We start from the raw sequence: 16,576 nt of genomic DNA, 5'->3' as shown, positions 1-16,576 counted from the left end.
GTTTAGGGCTGTTGTACATAGGGTCGCTATGAGTCGCAGGCGACTCGACGGCCCATAACAACAACAACAACAAACAAATTAGTCTTTTGATTTCCTGACTGCTGATGCCAAGAGTGTTACTTGTGGAACCAAGCAAGTTGAAATTGCTAACAATCTCAATCTCTTCTCCATCTATCATAATGCTGCCAACGCATCCAGTGGTTAGCATCTTTTTTTTCTTGATGTTGAACTTCAATCTATATTGCAAACTACTGTTCTTGACCTTCTGCAGTAAATGCTTCAGGCTTTCCACATTTTTAACAGGTAATGCAGGTTGTTGATGAGTTTTCCTCCAGTCCTGATGTCACATTCTTCTTCATAAAGTCAAGCCTCCCTAATAATCTCTTAAGTCTGGAAAAGTATGGAGAAAGGACACATTCCTGAAGCATTTTTTTTTCCTTTTTTTTTGAACTAGCAGTCTTTCCTTGTGGTATTTTTACGATTGCTTCCTTATCTGACTTTAGGTTTCAATTTAGTACAGTCAAGTGTTCTGGGATTTCCATTCTTCTCAATATTAGTCACAGTTAGTTGTGATCCACACAGTCAAATGCCTTTGCCTAGTAAATAAGGCACAAATAGACATTCTTCTGTATAGACACGCTCACCAGAAATTTGGGGAAGACAGCTGCCTGGACTGGAAGACCCCTATTTATTCTCATTCTCATGAACGGTGATCCAACAGAATCTGGTAATAATTGAACAATATCACTAATACAACATGCAAGCAAAATCTTACTGAATATTATTTAAAAAAAACAACTGGAACAGTTGACATTGACAGAGAACTTCCAGAATTACAAACTGGGTTTAGAAGAGGCTGTGGCTCTAGGAACATCATTGCCAATGGAAGATGGATCTTGGCTGAAAGCAGAGAGTATCAGAAGAATGTGTCTTAGCCTTAGTAAACACTAATATTTGGTCATTACACACTTTGCACTTAATGTAAGAAGTATATATCTTTTTTGTAGCTGAATCTTTTTTCATGGTCATATATCTGCCTTTATTCTGAGCAGAAATTGGGACGCCTCCAGCAGTAGTTAATTAAAAAAAATCAAAATACTAATTTACAAAAGCAGGGATTCAGTGAAGCTGAATGCTAGATGTATACCCTTGGCAGTCGTACATAGATGCCGACCCAGGGCATGTAGCTGACTTTTGCTCAGCATGTCTTTAAGGTTTTATCCATTAGGCCTTGGAGTAACAATGATTAGAGGCTTCTTGTCAACTACCAAAGTTTACTCTAAAGGCAGCTTCAACTTTATTATTGATGTGATAGACAGTGAAGTGGTATCTTCTGTAATTTCATTGTTCAAGGGAGACTCAATGTGGAGTTGCCATTTAAGTTATTCTCTGGAAACTTTCGATAACTGAAAAAGAAGTCTTCTGTTTAAATTTGGATTCCATGAAGAAGAAGGCCTCTTCTGTTTGGGACACTGTTATACTATTCCTGTTATGTAGAATAGAAATTGTTCTATAAATATATATCAAATGAATGAAAGAAAAACCAATGGTGTAGTTTTGTGTACATAAAATGATTCTCATTCTGGAATTATTTCACTTCTTCAGTGCAATTTTGACTGTATCTGGAGACTATTGGTTTTCATTACCAGTGGGGCCTGGGGAATTCTGTTTGTGCAACTAGCATTGAGGTAGTATATTTTAAAATCTTTCAATACCGAGGTTTAATTATAGTAGGGCGCTCTAGTGGCTTAGTGGTAAAAATTTGAGCTGCTCACTCAGAGGTACATTATTTGAATCCATGAGCTGCTTTATGGCAGAAATTAAAATTCTCCTGAAGATTATCCAGAAAAGACTTGAATAGTGCATTGAAAGAGAACTACTACCAATACAGGCTGGGTTGATAAGAGGTCATGGCACTAGGGACATTGTTGTCAGTATCAGATGGATCTTGGCAGAAAGCAGATAGTATCAGAAGAATGTCTGTTTTTATTTCATTGACTGTGCAAATTTGACTGTGTGAATCACAATAAATTGTGGCTAACCTTGAGGAAAATGGGAATCTCAGAACACTTGATTGTGCTTTTACAAAACCTATACATGAACCAAGAAGCAGTCCTCAGAACAGAGCAAGGAAACACTGCATGGTTTAAAATTAGGAAAGGAGTGTATCAGGGATACATCATCTCCCTGTACCTTTTCAGTCTGTGTACAGGACAGATCATTCAGGAAACAGGGCTTTATAAGGAGGAATGTGGCATCAAGATCGGAGGAAGATTCATTAAAAACCTACAATATGCAGATGACACAATGTTGCTTGCTGAAACGAAAGAAGACCTGAAGCACTTGCTGCAAAGGGTCAAAGACTGTAGTCTTCAATATGGATTGAAGCTCAACATCAAGAAGACAAAGATTCTTATCACTAGGCCAATTGGCAGCACCATAATAGATGGAGAAGAGATTGAAGTTGTTAGCAATTATAACTTGCTCAGATCCACATCAACTCTCCTACCACCAGCAGTCATGAAATAAAAAAATGAATTGCATTGGGAAAATCTGCTATCATGGACCTCTCTAGAGTGCTGAAGAGCAATGATATCAGTCTAGATATAAAGATGAGCCTAATCCAGGCCATGGTCTTCACAATCACTTGTTATGCTTCACATAGTTGGACAATGAATGACTAAGGATGACAGAACAGATGCCTTCAAGTTGTAGTGCTGGAGAAGAGTCTTGAATGTACCAAGGACTCCCAGGAAAACAAATAAGTTTGTCTGGGAGAGGGTGAAAAGAAGTCTCTCCTTGGAGGCGAGGATTTTGAAACTCTGCCTCACTTACTTTGGGCACATGGCCAGGAGAGATAGGACCCTAGAGAAGGATGTCATATTCGGAAGGGTGGATGGACAGCGCAGGAGAGGAAGACACCAGATGAGATGGATTGATACAGTAATTGGGGCAGTGGAGGTTGGTGTATTGGAGTTAGTGAGACTGACTCAGGACAGGGAAGGGTTCAGAGCTGCTGCACACAGGAGATTCAACAACACATAACAACAATAATATACTATGATGGGTTTAAAAGCAGGAGTGGCATCAACTTCCTAAACAACATGCCTTCGGAAACTCTATGAACTTTGATAAATGTTGATAGTTGTAAAAGGGCTTCAGGCCTTTTGTTCTTAGGGTCTTTAAGAGTCATGCTTGACTTGAAAGCAATCAACAACAATTCATTTTTATAGTAAATATTCCTCTCTTAATGGTAAAATACAGATATTTGAGGAATAATAAATTATCAGCAAATATTTACTGCACATCTTCCTGAGTGTGGGTTGGTGTCGTTAATAAGGAGGATAAGACATGATTTTCCTGCATTAGTTTGTGTACAAAGGACTTTCCTCCTTGATTTAATTCTCTAGTCTATGTCAAATACCTTTGAAAATTGATTTCCATGCCAAATGAGTACATGAAAGTTATAAGCCACTATCTATAGCTATAACTTCAAAAAAAAGGCCTATAATTTTTCAGGATAAATTGGCAGGAAGAAATGCAATGGATTGAGAAGGGTGATTGAGTTATAACAGATTCTTCTAATTACATATACAGGTGGCAAATCCATTATCAAAATAGTGCTCAGTGTCTTATATTTGAAATGAAAATTGTAATTAAAAAGTATATTCTCTCTTACTGCTGTGGTACTTTACCATAGGAAGTTTGTCTATCCAATGAGTTTTAAAAGAGCAATTAGAAGCAATACAGCTTCTGTTGCTGTTAATTCACATTTCTTGGGCATCAAATAATTATTTTAACCTAAGAAGATTCACTGACATGTTTTAAATATTTTAGCATACTACCCAATTTAAATAATTACCATTACGTCTCCAGATTTTAGCGCCATATATAATCTCAGGTGTCCACAATGTGATCTGTTAATTTGCCAGTCACATTTAACTCGTTTGTGTTAGACTAAACTTGTATTCTCAAAATGGAATATTTCCCCAGTTAATGATATTTTGTTTATGACGAGAGCTCCTGAGCGGCATATGGGAAAACAGTCTAAAACTTGATTGACTGAACTGATTATTTTGCCTCATTTAGCGTAAGGTCATTTAGTACTGATTCTTCAGTATTCTCTTTTCAATAAAGAAGAATCATACCATTATTAAGTATGCCTTAATCTTTTATGTACTAATTATCATTAAAGTTATTTTTGTCTTATAATTTTAATTAAATTAAAAACTACTAGCTGCTAAGAAGTATACCATAGATTTTATTATTATTATTATTATTATTGCTGTTAGGCTCTAATGTAGAACACTGAAATAGTACTCAGCCACCAATGGTCATTTACATGTAAAATGAAAGAAAAAATCACAGGGTTTTATTTGTCATTTAAAAAATAAAACTAAACAGTGTTTTCTCATTTTTTTATTTTATGAAGGGTAAACAGCTGTCACTTTTACTAATGAATGAAAAATTCTGAAGAAAGTAAGGAGTCATGTGTATGCATGTGTGTATGTTCTGAACTTTATATTTGGAGTAGTACTATATTGGAAGCAGGAGTGGCATCCACTTCCTAAATAACATGCCTCCGGAAACTCTATGAACTTTGATAAATGTTGGTAGTTGTAGAGGGGCTTCCGGCCTTTTGTTCGTAGGGTCGCTATGAGTCGTGCTCTATTCAAAGGCAATCAACAACAACAACTATAAACAGCAAAGCTATTGTCATCCAATACTTTGTTCTCATTTCTTTTTTCTTACATGATTTCTCATCATATTCATTCCAGGGACTCCCGAGAGCCTAGCTGAGAAAGAGAGGCAACTCATGGGTATGATCAACCAACTGACCAGTCTACGAGAGCAGTTACTGGCCGCCCATGATGAGCAGAAGAAATTGGCTGCCTCTCAGATTGAGAAGCAGCGCCAGCAAATGGAGCTGGCCAAGCAGCAACAGGAACAGGTAAATAAGAACTTCAAATGCAAACTATTTTAACTTGCAATTAAGCGCTGTTTTACCTGACATTCATACAACACTATCCTAGGTACAGGGAGGTTTCGTGGCTTTGTGATAAGGCATTGCACAGCCAACATGAAGGTACATGGTTTGACTCCTCCAGCTCCTCTGGGGGAGAGAGATGGACAGCCTCTTTCCATGCCCTTTGCTTCCTCTGAAACCCCTGGTGGGTTAGCTATGAGTCAGTTCCAGCTCAGTGGGACACAACAATAGTCTTAGGCACACAACCATGAATAAGAATATCCTTTACCCAAAATAAACAAAAAAAGAAAATAAAAAAAAATTAAAAACTCTGACCTTTAGTTTATTAACTACTTTGGCAGGAAGTAAGGCAGAAGTAAGGTACAATTCATAGTTAGCAAAGTGCACAAAAGAACCATGGAGTCAAAAGAACATTTCCATTGACAAAAGTTGTATACAGTTTCATAAAACTAGTGAGATTTGAGGAGGATTCTGGAGGATAGATTCAACAAGTGAAGTGAATTTCTAATTATGGGGCAAGGCATTCAGTTAGGAAGCTATAATGTAGTCTAAAATAAGAAGTGAGAATACGAAATGGGAAAAGTGACTGTTACGTAGAATTTTTTGAGGGCAGAAAAGGGAGAGGAAAGTTTATAAGCATGAGACATAGACAAAGTGTTGGTACCATCAACAGAAAATCAGGAGAGCAAATAGGAAGAATGTGGAAAAGAAGATGGTTTTATGCATGTTGAGTTAGAGGCCTGTTATAATAACAGAAATAACAGGCAGCACCTTGAAGGAAGGATTATTGATCCAAATTTCCTGGCTATATAGAGGAGCTCTTATGGCACAGTCTACAGGAAGTCACACTGCTAACAAAAAGGCTGTACTTCTCTGGTGATTGAAAATCCCAGAAGCTCCCTGTGAGAAGGGTGGCAGTTACCTCCTGTGCAATTTATAGCCTCCAAAACTCCCGAGAGGGTCAGCTGTGAGTTGCTTCTGACTTGATGGCCATGAGAGATAGTCACAGAAGTGATAATTTAGGCCATTGGAGACGATATGGGTCATTCATTGAGTCAAGAAATAGTAATTGAGCACTTTGTGCTTACTAAGCCGTGTGCTAAGTGATTTCTGAGGCTTCCTTACATAACCAGCAGGACAGACAGGATTTAGGTCCCCTAAATGCTCATGGAACAAGAGAGGGATGATTAACAAAGGAGCAGAAGAATTCAAATAATTTCAGATAGTGGTAAAGACGTAGAAGACATTTTTAAAAAGTAATGTGATAAACATCCATTATGATGAGGGAGTGTTTTCTTACAGTGGAAGATTGGTTACATCTTCCTGAGGTTACAGCAATTGAGCTCAGACCTAAGTAACAACAACAACAACAAAACAGTCATATTATTATTTGGGGTCTGGGTGTTTCTCAGAGAATGAGTAGATTATTGGGACTTAAAGCAGTATTGGAATGTCATGGGAAAATGGGAATGGAGTAAGAGTAGAGCTCTGGGAGATCCTGACATATAACAATAGAGGGAGGAAAGTGAGTGCATCCAGAAGTGCTCAGTGGTACAGAAGTAGCTAGAGAAGTGTGATGTCACAGAACTGCAGAGAAGAGGAAGATTTGAGGAATAGAAGAGCATTAAATGCTGTAGAAGGGAGATCTCTGGGTGGCATTGTTTGTGGAGAATTGAACTCCTAACACAAAGGTAGCACCTAAAAGTGGTCTCAATCCATAAGATGATTCATAGGAGAATTATGAGTGGTCTACTCCAGTGTGAAACCCGAGGTCTCAGAAAACCCACAGAAGGGGTCCCCTAGAAGTCAGTTCCAAATTAATGGTATGCATTTGAGTTGCTTTGAAATGCTGCAGACACACACCAATTGGAAACTGTCAGATTAGTCATTAAATTTCTCATTTTTGGCCTATAGGAGTGTTGCTGCTATAGAGTTTTAAGAGCAGGAATCATATAAAAACTGGCAAATACAATAAGAAAATGGGAGCAACACATAAAATCTGTAGAAAGTTGGCAGAAATTTGAAGGGAAGTTATAGGGTTCAGTAGGTTCAGTGTATGTGTACAAAAGGCAGTGTTTTCTTGGGGTAAATCCTTTATGTCACATACTGTGTGTTCAGTTCATCACCACACCACTAGTTCGTCAAAGATGTATCTACGTGTCATTCTGATAGCGGTATTTCACTGTTTGGCTGTTAACCAAAAGGTCAGAAGTTTGACCGACAGCTCCACAGGAAAAAAAGATCTAGCAATCTGCTTCCATAAAAGTACTGCATTAGAAACCATAAATCCATGTTTTTACTCTGTCTTATAATACCACTGTGAGGCAGAACTGATACCATGATATACAACAGCAAGTATTTATGTCTATAAACATCCTTGACTGGTATCCATGAATTATGGTGATGACTGAGAATATTGGCTATATCATGGACTGTTAAAAGAATGAAAAATGTCTTTCTTTGTACAGTATATACTCTTTAGCAGTGGCATTGACAAGACTTTGTCTAAAATACTTTGAAAATTTTTTTAAAAATTTATTGTTTTATGTGTGTGTACTGTCAAATTGGATCTGCCTGTTAGAGAAGGAGATTGCCCCGCCTCCCCCAGCAGAGCATCTAGTGGATTCGAACCACATACCTCTGGGATTGCAGTGCAGCTTCGTATTGCTAGGCCACCAGAGCTCCCTCTGGAATTTTTTTTTTTAAGGAGAGACCAATTCCTTGTAGAAACCATGCTCAGCAGAGTAGAGCATAAGTGAAAACGAGTAAAATTAAAATAATGGTAGCAACAAAGGCTCAGACACAATGACTATGATAATGCCACAGGACCAACAGAATTCTGCTCCATTGCATGTGGGGTACTGTAAGTCAAAACCAATTGAATGATACCAAAAAGTAACAATAACAGTAGTAATTAACCCTTAAGCAGTTGTCAAAGGTATAAAGAAGGGAGCTGAAAGATATAAATGCTCAAAATGAATCGGATTTATGGCCTTTTTTTTTCTTTTTGTTTACTTTCCCTAACTTGTTGAGTCATTTCTACTTGAAAGATGACATTTTTCTTTTTATTGAAATGTTTTATCCTTTTTCTTAATGGTATGATAGACCTTACAACCTCAGAAAAGCCAGTAGTGGGTCAGCTATGAGTTGATTCCAGTGGAAATGGTTAGTAGGTGACTGTGCTCGTTTTACTCCTATAACTGAATACAGAGGACTTGCCTGTCTCTTTTAAAAGACTACTTATTTTCTTAAGTCTCAAAGTTTTCAAACATCTAAATTCTAGAAAGTTCTAGGAGTCTCTGAAAATGCACCTTCAGATAGAAATATCTTCTTTGAAGAGACTCCCTACTTGGTTGTGTTTGAAGACGGGCTTGTCTTGATAAATCTGTACAACCTGTATTGGAGAGAAGGCCTCTTATCCTTTCTCTTTGACATCCTGACCTCTCCTTGAATATTGCCAGAGGATTCTAGAATTTATTTTAACTTTCCAGTGAGCTCTGACATTCTCTTTGGAACTTTAGAGACTTCAGAAAGTCTTCCAGAGTTTCTCCCCAGATTTGAAGAGATGCTTAGCAATGACACCTACAGCACATCCTAAAAGATCCTTTGGGAAGGGAGCAGGTCAGTTTTCTAGAGTCAGTTCTGTTCTCTCATATTTACTCCATCAAAGGTAGACTATAGTGGTCATGTTTTTGTTGTTGAGAGGTACTGTTGATTGTTTGCAGTTCATAGTGGCCCCACGTGATAGAATAGAACTGCCAACAGGGTTTTACTTGGCTATAATCTTTCTGGACATAAGCAGGTTGCCAAATCTTGTCCTATATAGTGACTGGCTGTGTTAGAACCATCAGCCTTTGAGTTATAAGCCAAGGTTTCAGTTAGTAACTGTGCTACAAACAGACAAAGAAGTATATAGTCACCACTCATATATCCTCTGGTATTTTTGTCAGGACGTAGAGAACTCTGTGAAGGACATTTAATATTTATTCTTTAAAACTCTGGTCAGGTTTGTCTTGGTAAACTTCTTCCCAGCATTCCCTATGCAGTGTGGAGTTCCCCTACTCTGTGAAACCCAATACTCTAATGCACTTTTTATTGATGCGTTTTTTTCCACCAGACCCTTAACTCCATTCCATGTGTATCTATTCAACAAATATTTACTGAGCCAGGCTCTGTTCTGGTTGCTGGGGATACAGCAGAGAAAAAGACAGATAAACATCGTTCATTTATTGAATTCTAGTTGGGGGAGATAGACAATGAATCAGAAAGCATGTGAACTGCTGTATGTTTATAAGTATTAGGGTAAAAACAAAGCAGGATACTGGGGAGGGAGCCAAGTAGTGAGACAGACTATTTTATTAAACATGCTCAGAGGAAAACTCATTGATAAGGCAACATTTTTTTTTATCATCAATAGTGTGTAAGAGGTGAAAAAGAGTGAGCTGTGTAACTATCTAGAAAAAGTTGGAGAGAAAAGCAAGTGCAAAGGCCCAGAGGCAAGGGTCTCCTTTGCAGATGAGTCATACATGTAGTTTGGCAAGCAATGTGGTGAAAAAAGAGAGACAAGGGGGAGAAAAGGAAGAGATGAATCAGGAACCCACATGACCTAGCTTCTTACAGATATATAGGGAGCTCTCATGGTATAGACCACAGGAATTTGCACTGCTAGCTCGAAGGCTATGCCTCTCTCTGGTAGTTCAAATCTACCGGCTGCTCCTTGGGAGAAAGTGTACAGATTCCTTCTGCGTGATTTACAGTATCTGAAAATCTGCCAGAGGGTCCCCTGTGGGTAGATTCTGACTCAATGGTAATGAATTTGAGGTTTCAGTTTTGTAGACACTATATGGACACTTGTTCTTACTTTGAATGAGACAGAGAAGTCCCCAAAAATTAATAACATGACACAACTTATATTTTTAAAAGTTCTTTTTAGGTTTTGATTTCTAATACACTGTATGGAACAAGAGTAGAAGCAGAAGTGGTATAAAAAAATAGACTATCTCACCAATCCAGGCAGGAGGAAGGAAAATGTTAAGAGTGGTGCAAAGTAGCTAAGTTATGGAAATGTCAATGAAATGATTACTATTACTAGAAATACTGGGTGAACAACCATAATTCTTTTATACTATCTTCCTTAAAGATGAAGGCATTTTTAAGTAAATTCCTAAGATAAAATCCAATTGTTGAACTAATCATAATTTCACCTATTCTATAAAAGAAGTAAGGGAGTTCTGGTAGTTTAATCTGTAGAGATTTACACTGTTAGCCTACAGGCTGCGCATCTCTGGCAGTTCAAATCTTCCATCAGCTCTTAAGAAAAAAAAGATGAGCAATCTCCACCTGTGCAGGATTCAGCCTGAGAAACCCAATATAGGGTCAGCTATGAGTTGGTTTTAACTTTATAGCAATGAGTGAATGATAATGAAAACAACTATCTATGTAGATCCACCTGCAACGAGTTTTTAACTTTGATCTATATAGCTAAACTTCGCATATATTCATTATTTCCTGACTTCTCATCTAGATACAAAGATTAAGAAATACATTTCTGTAATGAAAATTATTTTGATTACAATATTATAAGAATAAGAATTAGAGACTACTTGTAAGAAATTGATGAATTTAAGGGTTGCTTTCTTATTACACGATTTTATACCCTATGCCATAACATTAAATGCTTAACACTTTCCTCTCACGTCTTCTTTCACACATTCTTCATCAAATATTGATTCAGTACCCCTTATGTGCCAGATTCAGTGCAAATGATGAGCAAAATACACATGAGCTCTACCCTCACCGTTTATAAACATCCACCTAGGAGACACAGAGATGGTAATAAAAAAAAGTCAAACAATCAGAAACAAATAGTATAACATCATAGCATGCTATAGAGTATTAAATGAGTGCAGAAAGTGTTAAGAAAGCAAACAATAGGAGAATTATTGTGCTATTTCCTGGGTTGGAAAACACTTAAGAGGACCATATGGAAGGCTAAGTTCTGAGTTATGTTTTGAAATTATTCAGTTTGAAGTACTATCAAATACACAGTTGAATAAATGGATCTGAAGCTTAAAACAGATGTCAAGGTTAGAGAAGAGGACACTTTTTTTTAAGGTCTAGGTAGCACAAAAGTTAAAGCACTTGACTACTAATATAAAGTCAGCAGTTTGAAACAACAGGTTGGTCCATGGGAGATAGCATTGGGGTCTAAGGAGACCTTTTAGTCTATGTTGTAGGGTCACTGTGAGTAGCCATCAACTTGATGATGGTGCCTTTTGGATTTTAGCAGCATATGTCTGAAAGTAGTAGGTATAGAAGGAAAAGGCAAGAGTCTAAACCTGAGCCTTGTGGTGCCACAACATTTAATGTCTGGGCAGAGCCTTTAAGGTGGTGGAAAAGGAATGCCTGAACGATAAGCAAGATCAGGAAAGTATGGTCACAAAAGCCAAGAAAAGAAGGTAGCTCGGGGTCACAGGGAAGTACTTGAGTTTGAACACCAATGAGACATCAAAAAATGAGGCCATTCTTCTCCAAGAAAAACCAGAAAATTATATCAGTCTTAGAAAAGTAGAGATAATTGGTGACATAGGTAAAAATCATTTGGCTAAAGAATTGAGAGATGTGAGAATGGATTGCTTTGAGGAGTAGTTGGCTTAGAGATTTGTGGAAGAAAGAAATGGCTTACTTACTGGGGGAGGAGAGGGGCCCTCACTAAGGAACACAGTGGAAGCCTGGAGTGTTGCAAAGCATTTACAGGCTGTCCTAATAGAAAATTGGAGGTGCTCATTCTTTTGAGTCACCTGTCTGAGTGTCTATTTTGGTTAGATCAGCCATTGAGAACTCTTGAAGCATAGTTCTGTTCTGGCATAGTTGTCAATGTGATGACAACTGATTTTGCCATTTTTTTAAAAATTATTCACTTATGTGGTTTAAGGAGCACAGTGTCATCTACATTGAACTGCGTGGACATTACCCACCCTACTACGCAGAAGGACCCTTCCTTTAAAAGTATCGGAGTTACTGCCTTCTCTTCTAAACCTCCCGCCACATTATATGGTCCAATCCATGGCAGTGTTTCATCAGGTTTCTGAGGCTGTCCACCTTTATGGGAGGAGATTTCCTGTCTGTCTCCTGAGGAGCAGTTGGTAGATTTATATTGCCCACTCTTTTCGTTATCTGGTCAATACGTTATGCTCTATGCCACCATGACTACAATAAAAGGAATTCACCAACTCTAACATTTCATACTGACATATCCCACTTTTTGTAGGCTGGAAGAAGCATAACCATTCTGAAAGGCGACTGTCTTGTGGTATTCCGTGAGGATGAATTGCTAGCACTGTAGAGCCATAGCCGCATCTATTTTCATCATCTTAATCAGTGTCAAATCAAACTTTGCAAAATATAACATTGGTAATTTCCCTCCAGGACTAAAATATATTTTAAAAATTTTCATATGCAATTTCTCCACAGATTGCAAGGCAACAGCAGCAGCTTCTGCAGCAACAACACAAAATCAATTTGCTTCAGCAACAAATCCAGGTCAGAAATCATAATTTCATGTCTATTTTCAATTAAAAGATGTTTACCTCCCCATCCTTATATGACCTAGCTGAAATAGCCTTCAAAATAAAAATAACTTCTAACTTCATTCACAAAATGTTGCTTCCCACATACTATGTTTATCTTGATACTGGTGGTTTGTTAGCACACACCCTATCAAGTTAGAGAGGAGATAAGTTAAGCAAGATGACAAAATTCCCTTTCTTTTTCCTGAGAGTACTTATTATAGAGGGATTATTTATCTGTATACTTTTGTGTGTAAAAATATGTAGGTAAGTTTCTTTTATGGTTAGATGCAAGGAGATAACATGGATTCTCAGTTACAGATAATATAGATAATACAGTTTCAGATAATAGATAACATGGATTCTCAGTTACAGAGACAGTAGCAAAAATTTGTACTAATGATCAAGAACTCCGTATGTTAAAGATGAGAGTTCAAGAAAGTAGTGATTTGACATTTAATTTGGCAAATTTCACCCCTGGTCCTGACTATACATTCCATGTCTGAAAGATCTATCACTCTCATATTTTTCTATTTGGGGAATTTGTAAAGGTGAGGAGAATCGATAAGGAAAGCAGGAGCTGTATGCGGTTGATGTTGTTGGATGTCTTTTGGTTGTCTTTGTTGTTTTGTATTTATTTGGTTGATTATATTTAAAGGCCATCATCAGGGCTATAAAGTCTCTTCCACTTAGTAGTAGCATGCACTTTGATAATATTCTTGGGTTTCATTTTCTTAAAATGAGGAAAGTAAAAGTACTTATTTCACAGAGATTTATGGGAATTTCAATGAAATCGTGTATGGAAGAATTAGCAGAGTGTCAAAGCCCTTAGAAAATGCTGAGTGCATATTTGTGCTATCTTGTAAAACTAGGAATCTCATGCCTGGATCAGTTAGTCCTGACTGAAGGGATTATCATTCCCCCTGGAGGTGACCATTCTGTTTACAGTTGGCTAATCAGGCTAGGGGGAAAAATTCTCTTGGAATCCAGCATATTTTACTAAGTATAAATATCATAAATGTCACATAGCTACCAAAATTATTGTTTGTCTGTGCTTAATATTATCTTTTGACCAAATAAATGTGTCCTGTTTTGTCTAATTGAGTCATTTGAGTCATGAACATTACATTTCTTTGTCCAAGACTGTATGAAGCTCTGGTGGCCTAGTGGCTAGAAGTTGTGCTACAAAACCTGAAAGAATGCAGTTCAAATCCACCAGCTTCTCCATGGGAGAAGGATGGGGATTCTCTTCCTGGGTGGTTAACTGCCTCTGAGAACTCCCTGGAAGGTCTGCTAGGAATTGGTTCCCACTCATGTTTTGACTCTCTGGTGGCCTAGAAGGATGGAAAGTCTCCTCCCATGCAGTTACCTGCTTCTGAAAACCTCCTGGAGGGTCAGCTATGGGTAGGTTCCAATGTGACTGTAAAAGACAAGCAACAGAAATTATCTAGTCATGTTAGGGTTTATTTTATTTTCATTCTGCAGCCCCATGATAGCACAAGTTGTTAAACACTCTTGTACTTAACAAAAAGATTGGTAGTCGTTAGTAGGCATCTCAGAAGGAAATCCTGGTAATTTACTTCTAAAGAGTTAGAGCCATTGAAAATTCTGTGGTTTACTCTGAGCCACATGGTGTCACCATGAGATGATACATAGATAGATAGATAGATAGATCGATAGATCCCCAGGATCAGGAGTCCGTGTCACACTCCAACAGAGGACTTTTGCTCTCCTTTTCTGTAATTATAAACCGCACATGTGCCATTACTTGGAAAGGGACATCATGCTTGGACAGGTAGAGAGTCAGTGAAAGAGGATGAGCCTCAACAAGATGGACTGGATTGACAAGTGACTGTAACAGTGGACTCAAGTGATAGGATGACATAGAATAGAGCAAAGTTCAGATCCATTGTTTATAGAATTGATATGTGTGTTGTAGACAGTGAGAATGGCTTAAGATAGACCCAGTTCAGTGCTATTGCACATAAGATTGCTATGAGCTGCAGGTGACTTGATGTCACATGACAACAATTAATCATAGTAAAGCACACCTAGTAACAACAACACTGCATATACATATCTAAAGTGTTGTTAAATTCATTAGTTGTAACTCTGGATTTCATGTTTTTAAGTCTAAGCAGATTGATTTTGAAGATGCTTTGCTGATGGCACCAAGTTCTCTATGTTTAAAATGGTTTTGATTTCTTAAGACTTCACAAGGATTCTGGGGCTTCGTCTGACATACTTTGGACATGTTGCAAGGAGAGACAGGTCTTTGGAGAGGGACATCATGCTGGGTAGAGTAGAAGGACAGCGCAGGAGGGGGAGACCCTCTGTGAGGTGGATTGATTCAGTGACTGGGGTAATCGGGATAGGTGTGTCAGAGGCAATGCGATTGGCACAGGATAGGGCAGGGTTTAGGGCTGTTAAACATAGGGCCGCTATGAGTCGCAAACGACTCGACGGCACATAACAACAACAACAACATGATTTTTTAAATCATAGCAATTTCTTTTTTGTAACTAAATTAGAGTTCCATAACTAACAACTTAACCCTTTGCAAGTCACTTGGTTTTGCTAATTTATTGATTCAGTGGTATGCAAATAGTTTTCAGTACATTTAAAAGGTATTTTCTGTGTAATTCTTGATATAAGACCTTTGTTCAACAGAGTTGTCATTTTTGTCAAGCCCACTTTATAGGTTTATAAAGCTTAATAAAATAATATCCTGACTAATTAAATTAAACTCACATCTTAAATGCTATTTTTTTAAATTATTATAAAATTATAACCCCTATGTTCATGATACGGATTTTACGATCTCTTATAACAGTAAAGTATTAAAATGGACAGATTTCAATATACCATGCATGGAGTTTTAAAATTTATAAGTTGGGCTTTTCTTATGTTCAAAATTTTTCAATATCATGATAAAAAATTACTTATTTTATGAAAAGATCTTTTAAAATTATCTCTCCTAGAGACATATTATTCCGAAAGCTATAATAAAGTCAAGCTGAATGACTTTTCCAAGCTTACACAAGTAGTTACTGGTAGAAAAATAATCAAAGTAGTGTCATCTGACTTTTAATAGAAATTGGGATAATAATGAAAATTAATATCTTAGAAGCTGTTGACTAGTTCACATAGTATAAAAATAAAATTAAAAAAATAGTCCCTATAGGGAATAAAGTCACACTGAAAGTAATATGAAAGATATTGCAATATTATGTATATGTATCTGTCTTGTCTTTTTTTTTAAGCATTGGTATAGTTAAATGAAACTAAAGGAGTTCAAGCCATAAAATACTCATTTAAATTAAAGAAAAGGGAGTGGGGGTAAAGGCCAGGAAGTATGTTCCAGACAAAAAGTAAGTAATGAGCAAAATAATCTGAAAGGAATGCATTTATACAATGTCTTGTGTCGCAGATTACAATGTCTAGTATATTCATTAACTAAAATTGTGGTTTCAGAGCAGAACAAGTTGTGAATGTAATTATTTCAAATGCTTCATGAATGTCACAGTATATTTAAATAATTTCATTTACTGAAAGATTTATCACATGTTTATGGAAAGCCTAACATAGGAGCATTTATAAAAATGTAAAATTCAAAAGGTAGTACAAACCCTTTGTTTCCCCACAGAAATTTTTTTCTCTTATTTATCTTTTTTAGTATTTTCTCTGCCTTTTCTCTTCCTCATTTTCTTTGAAATATTGGGCAAAAATGAAGAAAAATAAAAATCAACCTCATTATTGTAGAGGACAAATCAAATTCATAGCAAATATTATAAATTATATTTTTGATCCTTACATATACATCTATAAACAAAAACTCGCATAAGTATTATCACACATTGTATTTCTTTTTCAAAATACTCAGCTATACAATTTCTAGTTGGGCAAATTTCTTCAATTTTTTTTTCCCCTCTCAGAACCATGGAATGTTAAAACCTAGTAGGAGTAAACATACCAAGTTACATTACGCATCTTCCTTATGTTTCAGTGTTTTGTGCCATTG

At 37.0% G+C, this 16,576-nt stretch overlaps 1 protein-coding gene across 5 annotated transcripts in view; it reads left to right on the top strand.

The window, feature by feature from the left end:
* The window catches only part of SOX5 (SRY (sex determining region Y)-box 5), a 610,606-nt gene that overhangs the window by 280,822 nt on the left and 313,208 nt on the right, over positions 1-16,576 (top strand). For all 5 annotated transcript variants that reach the window (XM_006897210.1, XM_006897209.1, XM_006897211.1 and 2 more), the window contains 2 exons: positions 4,779-4,951; positions 12,461-12,529. In XM_006897210.1, the coding sequence (XP_006897272.1) occupies positions 4,779-4,951; positions 12,461-12,529 (242 nt within the window). The remainder of the gene's footprint in view (positions 1-4,778; positions 4,952-12,460; positions 12,530-16,576) is intronic.

Source organism: Elephantulus edwardii, unplaced genomic scaffold, assembly GCF_000299155.1.
Source record: "Elephantulus edwardii isolate Elephantulus edwardi_28Jun2011 unplaced genomic scaffold, EleEdw1.0 scaffold00206, whole genome shotgun sequence".
NCBI lineage: Eukaryota > Metazoa > Chordata > Mammalia > Macroscelidea > Macroscelididae > Elephantulus > Elephantulus edwardii.
This window is presented reverse-complemented; position numbering and strand designations above follow the sequence as displayed.